The sequence below is a fragment of the Prionailurus bengalensis genome, chromosome C1 (assembly GCF_016509475.1).
Source record: "Prionailurus bengalensis isolate Pbe53 chromosome C1, Fcat_Pben_1.1_paternal_pri, whole genome shotgun sequence".
In the NCBI taxonomy this organism is placed as follows: domain Eukaryota; kingdom Metazoa; phylum Chordata; class Mammalia; order Carnivora; family Felidae; genus Prionailurus; species Prionailurus bengalensis.
Genome location: NC_057345.1, coordinates 38,745,477 through 38,763,859, shown reverse-complemented (window position 1 = coordinate 38,763,859; position 18,383 = coordinate 38,745,477). Strand labels below are relative to the sequence as shown.

Genomic DNA, 18,383 nt, shown 5'->3' with positions numbered 1-18,383 from the left:
TAGGCCACTGTTAAGAACTATGGTAGTCAAGGGTCCCTGAGAGAACAGCTTCCTTAGCTGTGGGTACTACTATTCGTGGAAAGGATTGATTTAGAGGAACGAGCACACGTAAGAAGCAGATAAGTGTAAGTTTAACTTGTGTGTATTTTAAATCCTCCTAGGGCTTGGCTTCAGCATGAAAGGCTAGTCATCCCCCAGTATGTTTTGGCCCTTTGTGACCCTATGCTGGTGCCATTCATTACCCTGACAAATGAGCCAGCAGGATGAAGTTCCTAGTATTGTCTGTGCTGCAGCCCTGTGCCAAGGCCAGTGAGGCAGTGGGAGGGAGAGCAAGGAGACCTACTGAAACCTGGTTAGCAATTTCTTCTCCTCCTTCTTGAATGGCATCAGTGGGACATTTCTTCTAATGTGCCCACCTGGAGGGATGAGATCATCTATTCTTACCCTGCGCTGCACAGAAAAGAAAGAGACCTGGATTTCCCTGTGACTGGTCAGCGGTCACAGAGCTGGAAGGACCCATTGAGGATTTCTAGTCTAGTTCCTGTGTTTTACGGAAAAGAAAACCAAAAAAAGGTGCCCAATCAGCCATAGAGTTAGCCACAGAGCCAGGCCTCGAACCAGCATCTCCTGATTTCTTTCTGCTATACCACAGCGGGCCCTCTTCTTTCTGGTCTTTTGACTGGATATAATCCTTGAAACTTGAGAATTTTGTCTGCCTTGGATTCTGTAAAAGCAAACACCACAGTCTAGAAAACGCAATGTGCGTGTCTTCTCTGTGGCATGTCTGTTTTTAATGCAAACATCGTAAGACTTTACAGGATTTTTGTACATATGAGAAACTTTAAACTTGCCTGTAGATATTTTTAAGACAAGACCAACTTTTGTACAACATTTTATGTTTGGCCTTTCAGAATTTCACCCTAGCTAACAAACCCACACCACATTAAACTCTCTGATACTGGATTCTTTTAATTATCCAGCATGATTTTATGTAAGATGGGAGTCACGACAGTCCCTCTCCCATTTTAACTGTATGCTGCAAATCCTTCAGGGCTATCATCGCTTTTGAAGACAGACTTGCATGGCAATTCCTGTCCACCTGCCTGTTTTCTGAGACACTATTTGCTTGTTACTGTACTTCCACTTTAATGGGATGTCTCTTTCTCAAAGGTCAGTAACAGACACCAATGAAGAGTAGCTTCTACCCTATTTTACGGCTTTGAATAAGGACTCTGAGGATTATGTAGAGCTGGGTGGATTTGATAAGCTTGCAGTTCAGGAGTCTGCCATCAAGTCAGATGGGACTTGTATAATGCCTAGTTCAATTTGGGAATTTATCACAACATTCTTCTGGGTGTAGGCAAGGTTTTAGGAGAAAGCAGGCACTCTGGAAGTTATATGGACATGCTCATCATTGTATATGTGCCTTGTAGTTCAGTTGAGGATATTTTAGCGACTTAACCATTTTTCTCTTGTTCCTATAGGATAATTACATGATACGAACAGGGAGGGCCTGAGTGTCATGCAGACCTGATTGGAAATTGTTTCCACTGTATAATAGCTTTATGTCTTAGGCAAGCCATCTCACTTCCTTAAGCCTTGGTTTCTGCTTCAGTTGAATTCTCAGGCGGATTAAGTATATTGATGTTAATAAAGAATTTGGCATGGGTTCTGGCACACAGTAGGTACTTAGTATTGTTGAATGGATGAATGAAATTAACTGACATCACAGCAGCTGCAAAGGAGGAGGAAATAGTTGATGCCCAAATCCTTGGTGTTTTTCTCTCCCCTGGAAACAAGAGAATTAGGCAGTCAGAATCAGTAAAGGTTGTCTCTTCAGAGGCTACATATTTGTTTGTTTACCTGAGAACTGATTATTTAGTCTTAAGCTTGGAACAGTTGCAAAGGTAGGTTGACTAGAGAGTTTTCCTCGTCCTTCTGAGTCCACTGCTGGTTCCTTTTGTGGTTTCCTGGAATGTGAAGCCAGAAGTACACCCCAAAGCCACATTAGAATGCTACATGAGGTTATTTGCTGCCTTAAATGATCCACACCACTGTTCACCTTCATTATTGTGACCAGTCAAGAGTTATAGCTTCTTGTCACCCTATGTTCAGTCTCCTCCTCACACCTCATCCATCTTGCTTGCCACTGCCACATTAATCTTCCCAAAACATCTCTTTCATCATGTCTCAGTCTGTGTCAGATACCCGCAGTGGTTCTTTTTGCCATGGGATAAAAGCCAAGCACATAACCCACAGCGATAGCCTCAGCGCAGCTATTCATTGAACACCTGTGACAAGAAAGACACTGTGCTTGGTGTTTTACATGCACCATCTTTTGGAAAACAGTTTATCATTTCCATTTTATAGATCATGAAACTGAGACTCAGACAGGTTAAGTAGTGTGCCCAAGGTCCCACAGTTAGTATGTGGAAGAGACAGAATTCCAAACTAGGACCACCTCATTCAAATGACCATGCTGCTTTTATTAGATCCTGGGCCTCCCTCTCCCAACCACTTCTTCCACTTTTTGTGCTGACACTGATTATTCATTAATTTTCTGTAGCTTAGATATAGATGTGAGGTACCACCTTCAATCAGGATTAGGGTCAGGAAGGCCTGGAGACCCAGAGGTTTGCCCCATGTGTGGCAGCATCTCTCAGGAAGTCAAGTCTTGCTTTCTGGTTGGGGTTCTTGGTACATTCTGGGTTGTAGTGGTCCAAACTGAGACCAGAGCTCAGTAAATGTGCACTGACTACAGAAAAGGATGAATGGAGGCCCCAGGGCTTCCTGAGCCCTTATCCCTGGAGCACCAGTCAAGTTGGAGACTGATGAGCATTAAGATGGAACCAGGAAGTAGTTAGCTCCAGAGGAGCCTCAGGATCTCCCTGGCCATGTGTCCAGATCAGGAGGCATGGGGTTGGAGGGACTATCTGCTTCTGCTCCTTTCTAGAAGTCACTCTTGTCATTTCAGACTTTACTGTTCAGCCTACCTTTTCAAAGAATCCATTTCAAGTCCTTAGGCCTGGCTACAACCTGTTTCTGTTATGTCTGGTGATGATCACTGCTGCTTTCTGGAGGCTTCCTGAGGACAGAGGCACCTGGAGATGCAGGAGAGCAGGAATAAAGTGGTCTTCTGCTTTGAACTTCGGGCTGGGGAATTTGGATGTTTTCATCTATGGCCATCATTCATTCATTCAACATTTATTCTGGTTCTGCATGTTATAGGCCTGTGTTTAGAAAGGGTAGAGCATGGGCTCTGGACATAGAGAGACTTAGAACAAATTCTGACTCTGCATCTTCCCATCTGGATGGCACTAAGCCTTCTTTGAGTCTCATTTCTTTTTTTCTGGGAAAAAAAAAATGTGGCTAATAATTGCAGGATTGTTGTGAGATGTGGTAATGTAAGTAAAGAGCCTTATGGTGGCACCTGGTAGGTAGTAGACATGCTACAAGTGGCAGCCTATTTTTTAATTGAAGTCTAATAACATAAAATTCACTATTTAGACCATTTTAAAGTATGTACAAATCAGCAATTCTTAGTATATTTACAGTGTTCTGCAACCATCTTCACTATCTGATGACAGAACATTCTCATCACACACACACACACATGCAGAGAGAGAGAGAAAATCCCTGTTACCCATTAAGTGGTCACTTCTCATTGCCTCTTCCGCCTACGCCCCTGGCAAACATACTTTCTGTCTCTATGGATTTGCCTGTCTCTATGGATTTCACATTCATGGAACCAGACAACATGTGGCCTTTGTGTCTGGCTTTTCTCACTTAGCATAATGTTTTGCAGAATTCATCACGTTGTCGCTATCTGTCAGCACTTCATTTCTTTTTATGGTTGTGTAATATTCTATTGCATGGATATACCACATTTTTTTAATCCATTCACCAATTAATAGACAATTGGGTTGTCACCACCTTTTAGCCATTATGAATAATGTTGCTTATAAACATCCATGCACAAATTTTTGCTGGATATGTGTTGATTTCTCTTGGGTATATACCTAGGAGTGGAATTGCTTAGTCATATGATGGTCTTACATGTAACATTTGGAGGAACTGCCAGACTGTTTTCGACAGTGGCTGCCCCAGTTTACATTCCCACCAGGAGTGAATGCGGGCTCCAGTTTCTCCACATCCTCTCATTGCTTGTTCTGTTTCTTCTCTCTTCCCTTCTGTTTTCTCATTATGGCCATCTTAGTGAGTGGATAGTTGTATCTCATTATGTGTTTGATTTGCGCTTCCCTAATGACTGATGATTGTGAGCACCTTTTCATAGGTTTATTGGTGTAGCCTCTTTTTAAAAATTATTCTTCCATTAAACATTTTTGTTTGATGATTCCCTGTTGTATGGCCAGGTCTAGGATTTGGGCCCTGCCCTGAGGTAACTCACACTCCAGTGGGGAAGGTTGACTTCAAACCAGATGATCTCCGCAGAGTAAGAAAATAAGCTACCTAGAGGTTTGTACAATGTGTATTGGGACCTTTGAGGAGGAAGGAGGAGGTGAATGGAGGCTGTGTGGAGTTTGCCAGGCAGACAAGAAAGGAGGGGGGCATTCCAGTTAGCTGGGCAAGCATGGAGCCTTGGGTATAGCTGGCGGGGGTGGGGCCTCAGGTAGAGAGTGGAGCACCCCAGGCAGGCAGCTGGGCAGGTCTCCACCCCCAAAAGCAAACCTGCAGCAGGCTCTACCGAGCTTCACCACCCACCATATATACAGACAGGGCTCTGTTGCTTTCAATGCACATTTACTCAGCTGATTTGATTCCCACTTGAGATACATACTCAAAGAGAAGAGAAAGAGAAAGAGAAGAATGACACTCACTGACATAGCAGCTTGCCTGACTTCTTATCCCACCAAGTGGCAGGACTGGACTTGGAATCTGGGTTGCCCCACTCCTAGTTTTTTCCCCACACCTATTAGCTGGACCTCAGTTCTTCTTACCTTGGCATTCAAGGCCATTTACTCTCTAAGCTCCAACTGCCTTAACTTCTTTCCTCACCTCTTTTTTCTGCCTGTTACTGAACCATGTTTAGTAACCATACCAGTCTGAATATTTTCCCAACATTCCTTTTTTAGTTTCTAGTCTTTGTCCCTTTTGTGTGTTCCAAATTCTTGCCACCCTTTTTTTTAAATGTTTTTATTTATTTTTGAGAGAGAGCAAGAGAGAGAGAGAGTATGTGTGCACACAAGCAGGGGAGGGGCAGAGAGAGAGAGGGAGACACAGAATCCAAAGTAGGCTCCAGGCTCCGAGCTGTCAGCACAGAGCCTGACGCTGGGCTCGAACTCATGAACCATGAGATTATGACCTGAGCCGAAGTCAGACGCTTAACCGACTGAGCCACCCAGCTGCCTCCAGATTCTTATCACCCTTAAATGGCTATCCTTTTATGAAAACTGCCCAAATACCATTCACTCCACTCAGGTTCTTACTAGAACTTGATACAGAAGTGATCCTGGCCACTTCACAACATCCTGGCCAAGTGAGTGAGTCACAGATGAGGAAGCAGGATCAGAGAAGTAGAGTAACTCACTCAGTAAGTCAGTTAGTAAGGAGCCTAGCTCAAATACTGCCTCTTCTCAAGCACCTACCATGGTTGCACTGACCAAAGTGATCTCCCTTGCCTCTGAAAACAGTTACTTCCCCCTTATTCAATCTCAGTATTGAAGATCTTGGATTATTGTTTTTTCGGTGGTTTTATTGTGTGTTCCCACAACTGGGTGCTCGTTCTCCATGTTCTGGGGCCCAGGCTGGATTTTGTAAGTGTATATTCTCAGGAAATGTTATGCTGAGACATAGGAGAAAATGCCGTGGACACTGGGTACAGGGTCTGAGTTCTCATACTATTCATGTTTTGACACTAACTTCTATGACCTTGCACAACAGTGAGCTCTCCAGAATGAGAACGGGAACTGTACTGCTATTCCTGTATCCCTGGGGCCTGATTGTTGAGTACACAGATATGTGGACTTCACCATTTGGAACCTCAGTCTCCTAATCTGCATTTTGAAAGGGTTGCATGAGATGACCTGAGGATTGCCCTCAGTGCAAATATTACCTAGTGTTGCACGTCTGAATGATTGCTTCTCTCCAACCAACATGATCCTGAGCTACACAGTTTCAGCTCAGGGAGGCAGAGGGTGGCTTGTCACTTCTAGTTTGGTGTCTCCATCTCAAACTTTTGCCCTTGAATTTATCAAACTGACAACTAGCTCAGAAGCTTTGCCCCAACACATCCAGAAGTCCTAACACCACCTTCTCATCCTCTGTGTCTGGCTTTTCACATGTGGAAACGCCCACCTACCCCATTTCAGCGTAACATCATTTGAAGCACTTTCTTTCGCTTTTATATTTTCACAGCTTTTTGACTTAGAGTCAACAATGATCTGTAGGAGGAAGAAGCTGTTGCTCTTTTAGAAAGACCACAGTCCCCACTGTTGTTCAGCCTAACTCATTGGATGTATTTTATAGGCACAAAGAGAACAAAAACAGGCCTTTCTTGTGAAAATAGAACCTGAGGATTGCTCCTCCAGTTAGTGGGAAAGGCCGTTTTCACCTCTGCTCAGGCGGAGGGTGTTAACAAAGACTAGTCTTTTTTTCCCTGGGCAGGGCCCTCACACTCTATATCCTTCTTAAGTCATTCCTTTATTTTTAAAAATTGTATCTTTACTCACCTTATGCTTAAGGAGATAAAAATGATTCCGAGCATGTTGATAATGTCAGTTTTAGTGTTCTGTTTGTTGAGAGCCTGATGTGTACCAGGCAGTGTGCGGTGAGTTATGTAAATTATTGGTGCTGTCCCTCCCCACTGCATTATAGAGCAGACACCTGAGCTCTGTGAGACTAAGGCTTCCCCCCTCCCTCCTTACCCTGCCACACAAGAGCTGAGGTTCCCAAAGAGGTCTCTCTGGTACCAGAGTCCCACTCCTCTCCAGCGGGGGCTCCCTTCCTAAGACTGTTTGGGAAGATGTGGCATTTGACTACATTCTAGAATAGTTGTGTGCTTATATGCTTCCTTCTCAGCTTTACTAACAAGTTGTGAAGAGAGAAGCCTGGCTTGGGGGAAGTGTAAGAGCATGTTTAACACACACACATATGCATGCACACACACACACTCACACATAAAGACCCTCAGAGACTGTATTTAACCAGCTACCTGGCCACATGCCACATCCAGCATTGGGCAACATGCTAGAAAGTGAATTTGGGCTATAGCAGTGGGAACCTTTGAGAAGTAAAAGAAACAGCAATCCCTAGAGTCTCAGTTCAAGCCAAGAACACAAGATCCCAAAGTATTTGCCACAAGGGGCCAGTTCCAGGCTCAAGTTTCTACCTCTAGAACTCCCCTCTTTGAATTTTTACTTTTGACATCTATAGTGAAAGATAGATCTGGGAAATAAAGTTTGAAATCTGTGCAGGAGAAAAAAATAAATCTAAAGAAGTCTAAAATCTCTTTTGGATTATCTGAAGTTGAGTTTAAAGAATGAGAAAGTGAGGAGGAGTAATATCCCTTTGTATTTGTGTAGCACTTCACAGTGTGTGGTTCATTTTGGTGTGTATTATTATCACGTGTAAGCACTGGGTGAGATGCCAGAGGCCTGTTTCTCCCTCCTGGCTCTTCCTCAGACTCACATTTTGGGCAAACCCCTTCTGTCCTCTGGGTTTGAGTTCCCTCCTCTGTAGAATGAGAGTTGGACCAGTTGGTCACCAAGGCCCCTCAAACTCTGTCATTCTGTGATCTGATACCAGTAAAAAGGCAGTAAATGTTACTTGTTACTCTTCTCATATCTGTCTTACCTCAGCCTGTCCTATGTCGGGATTGTGGGGAGGCTCCACGAGAGGCCCCATGAGAGCCATCATCCCTTTCATGCTTATTGGCACTTGAGCTGGCAGAAAAACACGTCTTCCTGGGAATTCGCCTGGCTTAGAAAGATGGTGGTCGTCAAGGGCTCCATGTGCTAGTTTAGACCAAATAGAAGTCTAAGGGCCATTCCAGTGCCAAGATCCTGGAATTCATAAAAGGCCACCCTTTAAGGTATTTGTGGAGAAACCCCTAAGCCAAATCATTGGACACTATTTCAACACTTTGAATGGCAGTGCCTGTAGCATGTACCTTTGACCCTAGAGTTTGATCTGCACTGCTGCTTTTAGGAGCCCTGCATGCAGGAGGGACAGGTCTTGGGTTTGTTTGCTTTTCCTTTTTAACTGGTCTGGCCTCAGTCAGTCATTCTCTAGCATTTGTGATTATGGGTATTTTGAGCATTTGACTCATAATGAACCTTGTTCTCTTGATATGCATTTTAGAAGACAAATCTGACCTTGAAAACAGTGTGATGCAGAAGAAAATAAAAATCCCCAAACTTTCTCTCAATCACGTAGAAGAAGATGGCGAGGTTAAAGATTATGGGGAAGAAGATTTACAGCTTAGACACATCAAGGTAACAAAATCTTTCCCCTTCTTTTGGACGTATATGGGGGCATTTTCAGATTCTTGATAGCTAAAGAGTTCCAGTCTGGCCTCTTCTCCCCATATAAATGTCCTCTGGCAATTTTTTCAGATTGGGAGAGTGTTGAGACAGCTAGTATGCGTGTGCCTTGCTGACCAACTGTCCAGGAGCCCTGACTCATGCTGTGCCACCATGCACCACCCCGTCTGCCCCATCTAAGCAGTGTCATCCACTGCTGAGGGTTTGGAATGGTGCATTCCTCTCTGGCCTACAATCGTGAGCTCCAGGAACCTTAAACAGCCGTTCTTGGGCAGCAGTTCAGAGCCAGTCACTATCAGATTGCCCCAAACAGCAAAGGGTATAGATTCGATAGGAAGCAGAATGTACCAGGTGTACACAGAGGAGTTTGCAGGACCCTGGGCTGGAAGAAAATTTTTGCCTGAGGTTGCATTTCCTTTGATCTGCTTCCCAGGTGGTCTCCTCCAGCCTTCATTTGTAAAGTGAATGTCTTATTCAACAAGCCATATGTTTTTTCAGTACAGTGGGTACCCCAGAGGCAGGGAGGAGAAAGAAGGCTGCCTTCCTCATTGACCATGTTTGGACATCGGACAAAAGGTCAAGGACATTCCCAAAGCATAGTCCAAGAGATGCAGCTGAGTTCAGTTCATAAATTCATTGCACCCCTGCTATGGGCCTGGCTCTGTGCTGACCCCCGGGGTCATGAAGATTAGGCAGACACAGTCACTGCCCTTGATGTTCTCATAATGTAGTGATGCAGTTATCTTAAGTGATCATTACAATTTTAGCAGATAAGTTCAGCTAAACTAGCAGCACCTTATCCCAATGGATAAAATGACACGATAGGATTCTGTCATGTAACTGAATCTCAGAATCATGTTGTTTTTGTTTCTTTTTTATTAAATACCCAGAAACTTACTGAGAAGTTAAGGCAGGCTTGACCTGACGCAGTTAATTTGTCTGGAATCCTGTGTCCTCAGTTGTCTGCACCTCCCACCAATGCCCGGATCAGGAGAGCTCCTAGCCCTCCTGCCATGAGTGAAGAAGTCAGTTGGTCCTGTAACTCCCATTGCCCCTCAATGGAAGCTTTGTCTACTTGAGCTGGAATTTCCTCAGGCAGCCGAAACTCCAGCCCCTAGATAGTCCTGGATAATGTTCTTCTCAATGAACTGTCCTCTGTATACCCACTGTCTTGCTGAGCCTCAGCTTGGCAGGAGCCCAGGGAGAGGCTGACAGATGTGGGAGAAGGGGCCTCGTGCTGGAAGTTGGGCTCTAGGTTCTGGACCTGGCTCTGTCTGCAACTCATCACGTGACCCCAAGCATAGTCCTTCTCCTCTCTGAGCCTCAGTTTCCTCGCCTGGAAAATGAGGGAGTAAAGCTGAAAGGAACTTCCAGTGTTAGCATCTTTGAACTTTTCAGTTATGTAAACATTTATCAAGCTGCTGCCAAATGCCAGTTCTGAGTAGGCAGTGGAGACACAGAGAAAATAAGGCATGGCTCCTGCCCTGGATTAGAACAGATTAGAGTTCTTAGCATCCTTCCCAACTAAAGCATTCTTGAGGAAAAGGTTACTGGTGGGATGCCCTTTGGTTTTGTGTGTTGGGGAGGGTAGGTATTTTGTCTTGTTTTGTTTTTTTGTTTTTGCCTTTTATGTTTTTGTTCTCGAAGAGATTTGAGTGGTGACTCCCCTTGGGTGGTTTGGCCTGGCCTGATTTCTCACAGATTCTGCACCAATACACACTGAACGCCCCCACCCCACCCCATGAGCAAGTCACTGCACAGGCACTGTGGGTGGGGTAGGGGCTGGGGAATGGGGGAGGGTGGTCATGGTATAGTCTGCACCCAGGAGACAGAGTGATGGAATGGAAAAAGCACTGGCCCGAGAAACCAGAGTCCTCGGTCTGCCACCATACGACTGTGTGATCTTGGGCAAGACCCTTCCCCGCTCTGAATCTGCCCCATTTGTACAATGAAAGGCTTTGACTAAGTGTTTGCACAGGTTTCTCCAAGCACTGATGTTCTGTGGTTCTGTGATTCTAGGATTGTCTGGGGAAATATTGAGCCGCAGTCCAAGAAAGTCCCAGCTGCCCTTGCCTGAACTGATTCTCGTTGTCCTACACAGAGACCCGAGGGGCGGAAGCCGAGCGAAGTGGCGCATAAGAGCATTGAGGCAGTGGTGGCCCGGCTGGAGAAGCAGAACGGCCTGAGCCTGGGCCACAGCACGTGTCCAGAGGAGGTCTTCGTGGAGGCCTCGCCGGGCACAGAGGACATGGACAGTCTGGAGGACGCTGTCGTGCCCCGGGCTCTGTATGAGGAGCTGCTGCGCAACTACCAGCAACAGCAGGAGGAGATGCGCCACCTCCAGCAGGAGCTGGAGCGGACTCGGAGGCAGCTGGTCCAGCAGGCCAAGAAGCTCAAGGAATACGGGGCTCTCGTGTCTGAAATGAAGGAGCTCCGTGACCTCAACCGGAGGCTCCAGGACGTGCTGCTCCTGAGGCTTGGCAGTGGTGAGTGCCCCAGCAGGCCACCGACCACTCCATGCGGGGGGGATGCCTTGCGCAGCCCTTCTTCAAGGAGGGCACAGGGGAGACGTAGGCTCGGGAAGGGCAGGGGCTTGGCTTGGCAGGCACCACGAGGTCGAGCCGCTCCCCTCCCGCAGTGAGTCTGATAAGAGCTTCAGAGTGCCACGGCCTTAGCCACCTACAGCACAGTGGGGAACGCTGAGAGGTGTGGCGCGGAGAACAGGGGCTGACAGAGTATCTGCCACCGCTCATCCATGCATTCGTTCAGCGAGAGGCAATGCCAGGGGTTGTCAGAAACATCTCCACAGCAGTTTCTGTACCGTGAGGAGAACTAGAAATTGCCCTAAGAGCATGGTACTTAACATGGTACCAAGTTAAGTCAGAAAGTGCTAAATGCCACGGGAGGGATATGGATAAAGTGATAGAGTTCAAGGGATGGAGAAGTTGTTTATAACCGAGAGAGACTTCAGGAAGGAGGTGGGCCTTGAAGCAGGCCTTGAAGGGTGGGGGTGTCTCAAGGCACAAGAGGAGGCAGAGGGCAGCAGCCACTGAGGACGAGAAAGCACCCGGAACATGCTAAAAAGAGATATGGCACGTGTAGTTTGAGGACAGGTGGTTAAAGACCTTGAAAACCATGCCAGCTTGAAGTGTTGGACTTGTTTGGGAAGGAATGAGAGACGCCGAAAGGCTTGGAGGGTCTAGAGGCACACGACCTTAGGAGGATTGATACAAAGATGTAGAAAACTCCTTTGGTTTGCTCGCAGAAGAACTTGAGAGGATCTTAATGCTGCAAGTGCTAGTAACAAACCAGGTTTTTAGGTTTTCCTACCTAACGTGGTTTAAAAGTAGGAATCGGGAGATTTGAAAGGTGGCAGCCTTCACAGCAATGAGAAATGACTGCCTAGTAGAGAGAACAAGATGGAAACCCTCTCTCAAACACAAGAATCCAGGATGGTAAAAGCTATAGGCCAGTCACTATTGCAGAAACCAGTGAAACACTGGTTCATAGCCTCCACATCCCCAGAGGACAATCATTAACAACCCCATGTCAGTGTTTTCTGCCAAACATGGAAGTAATCTAGTCTGCAAACGTAAGTTCTATTCCCAAAGTTTAAATCAAATATAATTTTGTACTCAAGAAGGAAGACTTGTGTTATCTAGATAATAGATTTGTATGTAAAGCCTCATTCATTTGTCTTTGATGTTTAGATAAATGTGCTCTTACCCTACCTTACTTATATTTATAGGCACCTTTTATATCGTCAAGTGTGTCCCCAAGGCAGTGTCTCAGTAGATCTTCAGAATGGCTCAGGGAGGCAGCTGAGAGGCCTTTCCCTGCAGTTGTCACAGAGAAGGAAACTGAGGTTAGGACTTACCCAGAGTCTCTGGGGAGGCAGAGACAGAGCTCATGTCAGACCAAGGGCCCTGACTCCTTGACCGGTAATTTCCTCACCTTCCAACTCTGCCTTGGCCTTGGCCCTTCTCCCAAGTCGTAGCCTGTGACACTAAAGGTCACATGGGGTGTACAACCTAAGGAGATACTAGAATTCTATATAAAAATAAAACCATAAAGAGAAACCCTAACTATAAAATTTGTAAAAGCATTGTTGGTCTTGGAGTGGGGTGGGGATGGGGAAAGAACTGGCATTTTCAGAGAAAAAAAGTGTTTCCCAGTCCTCAAATGAATAATTTTTATTTTCATTGCACTCAATGTGCTACACCTTTTGTAAACTTCTTGTGGGGAAAATTCACACTAACAACAAAAACTCTCCACACGGTTTTCAACTCCTAGGGAAACTGCCTGTTTTGTATGATTATGAACTGAACTTAAGCTCCAGAAACCACTCCAAGCCTCTGGAGCAATAAGACCTACATTTTGCATCATTATATGCCTCTTTAGTATTAAAACACTTAGACAAACTTGATCTCAGCTATAGTTTCAGTGCGTTGAACTTTCCCAGCTCTCTTACTCCACAGGTCTTAAATGCCATCATAAGGACCAGTGGCTGGCTCTTCCCCGATCAGAGTCACCATTGTCTCCATAGTGGACAGGCTAAATATAAATCAGCGCAAACTGCAAGTATGTGTGGAGCACCCACCACCTGCAGTGCCCTGTGCTCTAAGGGTCATGGGCATCCTGGAGCACCACACTGATAGCCCCTGACGTGTGAAAGCTTAAAGTCCATTGATTAGCACTTGTTAAATGGAGAATGATAATGTGCCAAGTTCTAAGACAAACCCACAAGAATATAATAGAAGGGTTTCTACCCTAAGGGGAGTTTGTATATTTTCATGGATATCGTCTAGTCTTTTGGAACCAGCCAGGCCTGGATTCAGACCTAGCTTCCCTACTTCCCAACTCTGGCTTCGGGAAGCTTCTTTCCTTCTTTCCTTCTTCCCTTTCTTCCTTCCTTCCTTCCCTCCTTCCTTCCATTACTCACTGGTATCCTGCTGTGTGCCAAGCATTTTGCCTAGCGGTAAGAGTTTAATATATTTAAGATATAGCCCTTGCCTTCTGCCCTTGAAGAAGTCAAAGTTTGATGAAGGAGACAGCCACTGACACAAATATGACAACACAGGGCATCAATGTCACCATAGGGACAAAAGCACATGGGGCTATGGGACTATAGAAGAGGAGTACCCACAGAATTTGGGGAGGTTGGGGAAGAAAGACTTCCTGAAGGAAAGTACATCTAAGCGGAGGCCTGAAGGGTGAATTTTTGTTATCCAGGCATGAGCGAGTGGGTGGGAAGAATGAGGAGCAATCTACACAGAGAGTACCTCTCTGAGCCTTGATGTTCTCATCTGTAAAATGGAAATAATAACATCCCCCTCACAGCCTTGTGACACAGGGCATAGTGCTTATGTTCTGGTTGGTGCTCACTTATTGTCAGCTTCTTTTTCACACCGTTTAGTGGAGGGGCTAAGGAAGGGTCCAGTTTGATTTTTAACGCTCTCTCCCCCTCTACCTCCCCTAACTAGTAATTGGCTATATGACCTTGAGCAGGTTAACTATCTTCTCTACCTGTCAGAGTCTCCTGTTATAGAAAATAAAAGGTTGTGTACATATATGTATACATATATATACACATACACATACACATACACATACACATACACATATACACTTACACATATGTTCCCTTATTCAGTCAGGCAGCTAACATTGACCATATGCTTTCTGAGCCTAGGGGCCTGGGGAGTACAAAGAAGACTAAGAGGTTGGAAGTTGGGGTGTGGGTAGTGATGGAGGAAACATGTAAGCATGTAGTTGAAATGTAGTATAATGAGTCCTGGGGGAGAGACTAGCCTAGCGTTTGAAGGTGGAGCTCTCTTGGTGAGTCTGGGAAGACACCCCTGCTGTAACAGCTCCTCGTCTGTACACACCGTCAAGAAACCAATAACATGGCAGATAAGAGCCAAAAAGTGACTAAGGCCTTCTTTGTTTCTTGGCTTCACCTGTTCTCTGAAAGCAGCATCCTGAGCTCTACCATCCTTGAGCCTCTGGGCCTGCCTCAAGCATTGTTCTTAGAGGCCTGTCCTTGCATATTTTCTCCTGTCCACCTTGCCTGGGGACCCAGCTCAACAGCCTTTGTCTGGCTTGAGTGCTGAATCATCTACACCATAATAGGCAGATTCAGAGGCAAGAAAGCCAACAGGTCAAGGATGCTCAGTTTTAAAAGGAAGGCTCCCAGCTGGGAAGAATCATTACTGACTCCCCCAGCCACTGAGATTCTGCAGGTGGTAGACAGGAAGAGGCAGAGAGCAGGAACCTGGCCCCTTGAGCCTGATGGAGACCTCAGAGTGGTGAATGGCCCTCTAGCAGTCAGGAGTTGTAATGGTGCACCTGGTGGAGGTCGAGGGAGAATGATAGAGGACAGCAGCAAGATGGTATAAGAAGATGTTTCAGAGACTGCCCTGGTGGCTCACTTTTTCATTTGTACATTTATTAATTCTTCTTTCATTCATTCCACAAATACACAGAAGCTGGATTTAATAGGAAAGTCTCAGAAGCTGGATTTAATGGGAAAGAGTCTCTGGAGTCCTGAGAGAGCTTATCTAGGAAATGGACTGGTGTCCTCATGTTGCTGATGAGGAAATAAGCTCAGAAAGTGTCACAGGCTGATTCCCAGGGGTCTCTTGACACCTAGTCCTGTGTGCCTCTCTCTGGGCCCTCACCCACATGGCCTTCTTTAGCCCTTGGACTTCATTGTCATGGATATGGAGGTGACTCCTCGGCCCCTGCCGAGGAGTCAAAGAACATCTTCTTTGTGAAACAGAACTTTCTGTGATCTTAGGATAGGAAGTAGCCCTCTCTGCTCAGAAGGAACCCCACTGTCCTATCCTAAGGGTCTCTCCTCTCAGGGTCTCTGTGACAACATCAAAATTAAATGAGGAAGCAAATGTAAAGAATAAAGCACTGTGACCAGCATATTGTGTTTAATAAATGCCGGTCTCTTTTTCCTTTTCTGCCCTTTTTTACCCACCCTCTCCCAAAGAAGTAAATGCTGAGGACACACAAAGCACACAGATAATTCCAGTTGGTAAAGTGCAGATTTATTTGTGCATTTATTCATTACTTACATTCATTCAACAATTATTTATTGAGGGCATGCTTTGTGCCAGGACTGCATTAGGTGCCAGGAATATAGAAACAAACAAGACAGTCTCTTTTTTAAATATTAACAAGTATTTATGCGTAGTATTTATTAAACTGGAGCTTGGCAGACTCAGAATTCCAAGGGCTTGAGGAGAAACACACAGGGGAAAGGCAACTGCAAGGGGGAGCTTTGGCATAGGAGAAAGAGTAAACCCTAAGGTCTCTCTTGGGTTCTCCTCGGCTACATTCTTTGTCCTTCGAGGTCAAAGATAGTATTAGCACCACAAGTGCCTCTCAGATAGTTACATTCATTTTGGTGTGACTCAGGGAATGTTAGTCCAGCTAAAGCTGAAAAGGGCTCTGTGAGGAATAGAGAGAGGAGGGTGTAATCGCTGCCTCCGAGATGCACACACAATCCAGAGGGGAGCACAGACCCGTACACAACAGGACACCAAGCAGAACAAAACAAGTGCTGTGATTGCACAAGGTAGGCTTATAATGGTTTTAGATTTGGGGTGTGCTTTGTCAGGGAATGTAGGTGGATATGATAAATTCTGGCCAGAAAGAGGCATAGATAATAAGCATAATAATAGTAATTCACATATGTGTGACACTTCACAGGTTTCAAAGCACCTTGACATTTTTATGTCATTGGACTATTGCGATAGCCTTATTGCGAGGCCAGGTAAGGTTGATTATCTCCATTTGAGCGAGGAGAGGCAAAAAGAAGAGATAACGTCCCTGTTGGCCAGATCACAAGCTGGTTGAAATTTTTGAAGGGGAAAGCCATTGTGGTCTGCAAATCTGTCTTGGCTCTTTAGAGCTAGGTTTCTATCACCTCTGTTCCCCTCTGGGCTCATGCCTTGTGTTCTGTCCAAAGTCCGTTAAAATACCAGCTTTGATCTTTAAAATCCTTTGCAGTCCGAGCTGGATTCTTTAAGCACAGGTCTCTGATGGTGCCTTTGAAAAGGCAGCTAATGTCAGCCAAATGCCTCCTGCTGGCCTTACCCCTGTGCTGGAGGCAGCCTGGGCTTTGGCAACAGATATTACTTGGGTTTGAATCTCAGCTCTCTGGTTCAGTACCCATGCAACTTCAAGTAAATGACTGAGCCTTTCTCAGCCTCTGTTTTCTCCTCTTTGAGATGGATATCTTAATGCCTACCACATACCAGGAGAGCCAACTGGGTCATTAAGAGCCTGCATGGGCCCAGAGGTCTGGAATACTGGGGTTTTGAACCCTGGCTTTTCCATGGTCTGATTTGTTACCTTGGGCAAGTTACTTAATTTTCTGGGCCTTAGTTTCCTCATCTGTAAAGCAGAGTCAATGGTAATAGTAACCATTATGGTTCTTATGAGGATTAAGTGAGCAAATGCATGTTAAGACCTGTGTCCAGGGGCTAGCACATAGTCAGTGCTCAGTGGGTCCAGCATATATGATGTAGGATCATTTGAGGATACATGTGGGATAATGTTTGTATGATGCTTGGCATATCATAGACTCTTCATTGTCCTGCAGCAGAACACAGGTACAGTTGTCTCCTGGAGATTGCTACTGCCTCTTGTAAGTCCTCCAAAATCACATTTGAATAGTCCATTTTACAACTTTGCCCAGTCTTGATCTCAAGCTTACTGGTGTGTAGTTTATATAATTCTCCCTCCACTCACTTTTCCTAGGCAGAATTCCATCTTCCCATGCCCAGTCCTCAACCACTCCTTTTGACCCCCTCAATCCTTCAGATTAGCACTTCATGGCTCAGTTTCCCCTTTGCCAGGGCTCTCCTTCTGGGGCCTGTTCATCTCAGGACACTTTTCCACCTCCTTCAGCCTCAGTGTGTTCTCACCAATAAGCAGGAACACTCACAGAAGTTGGGTACTGAGGGAGGCCGACGAGGATGGGTTTGTGTATCCCCATTGCAAAGGTGGATCCATAGGAGATCCGCAAGCTGCCAGCTGCCTCAGTGAGTGGTGGAGCGGGGCCAAAACCACTGTGCCCTGTGCCTCCTCAACTTGGATAACAGGAAAAGATCTAGCAGTGAGAACTGGAATTGTTTCTCTTAAAGATATAGGTTATCTTCTCTACTTTGAAGGGCCTTTTGCACCACTGACTGAAAGATTATCCACAATTCCTCCCAGATTGTTTTAAGAACAGATTTCAGAGTGGCAGGACACTTCAGAACCCTCCTTTTTCTCCCTGGACTTCATTTTTCTGGGGGGCTGAGAGAGAGGTCCAGGCTGTCCCTCTGTTACCTGCTTGGGGAGCCAGAACACGTAGGAGCTGCTGGACTTTTCTTCACTGCCAGAATAGGAATGTGCTTTCCTCTTAGAACAAGGCTTTGCCTGATGGTCATTGCCTTTGGTGTGGCTGTGTGGCAGGCTTGTTCCCTGCTGGATTTGCCAATCAGAGGAAATGGAGGTAGGAAAGGGCTCCTTACAGACAAGAGCTTGCCTCTCTGAACATCTGCTTTGGGCTTGACATTAGGTGCTTGTCATATTTAAAACAGCCTCTGCAGTAGATAGGATCATCAACTGAGGCCCGAAGAGTAGACTCAGAGAGATTAAGTAGCTTTCCTGAGGCTACACAACCAGTAGATGGTGAAACCAGCTTTCAAATTGAGGCCTATCTCCCTTTTCCATCCACCAGGTAGGCCGAGCCCACAGGCACCCAGACCCTGTGTTTCTACAGCGGCCGTGTCACTCCTGCCTTCATGATTAGACCTCCTTTGTGTGCTGCAGTGGATTCTGGGACTGATGAACCCTTGAGCTATTGGATGGAAATAGTTT

The 18,383-nt window shown here is 45.7% G+C and overlaps 2 protein-coding genes across 5 annotated transcripts in view; both read left to right on the top strand.

Moving 5' to 3' along the window:
- Positions 1-18,383, top strand: part of AGBL4 (AGBL carboxypeptidase 4) — a 1,479,620-nt gene that overhangs the window by 1,230,238 nt on the left and 230,999 nt on the right. The gene's annotated exons all lie outside the window — the stretch shown is intronic.
- The window catches only part of BEND5 (BEN domain containing 5), a 47,896-nt gene that overhangs the window by 7,279 nt on the left and 22,234 nt on the right, over positions 1-18,383 (top strand). For all 3 annotated transcript variants that reach the window (XR_006296581.1, XM_043574932.1, XM_043574934.1), the window contains exons 2-3: positions 8,320-8,453; positions 10,603-10,987. Coding sequence is in view for 2 of the 3 variants with exons in the window: in XM_043574932.1 (XP_043430867.1) it covers positions 8,320-8,453; positions 10,603-10,987 (519 nt within the window). In the remaining variant the exon portion in view is untranslated. The remainder of the gene's footprint in view (positions 1-8,319; positions 8,454-10,602; positions 10,988-18,383) is intronic.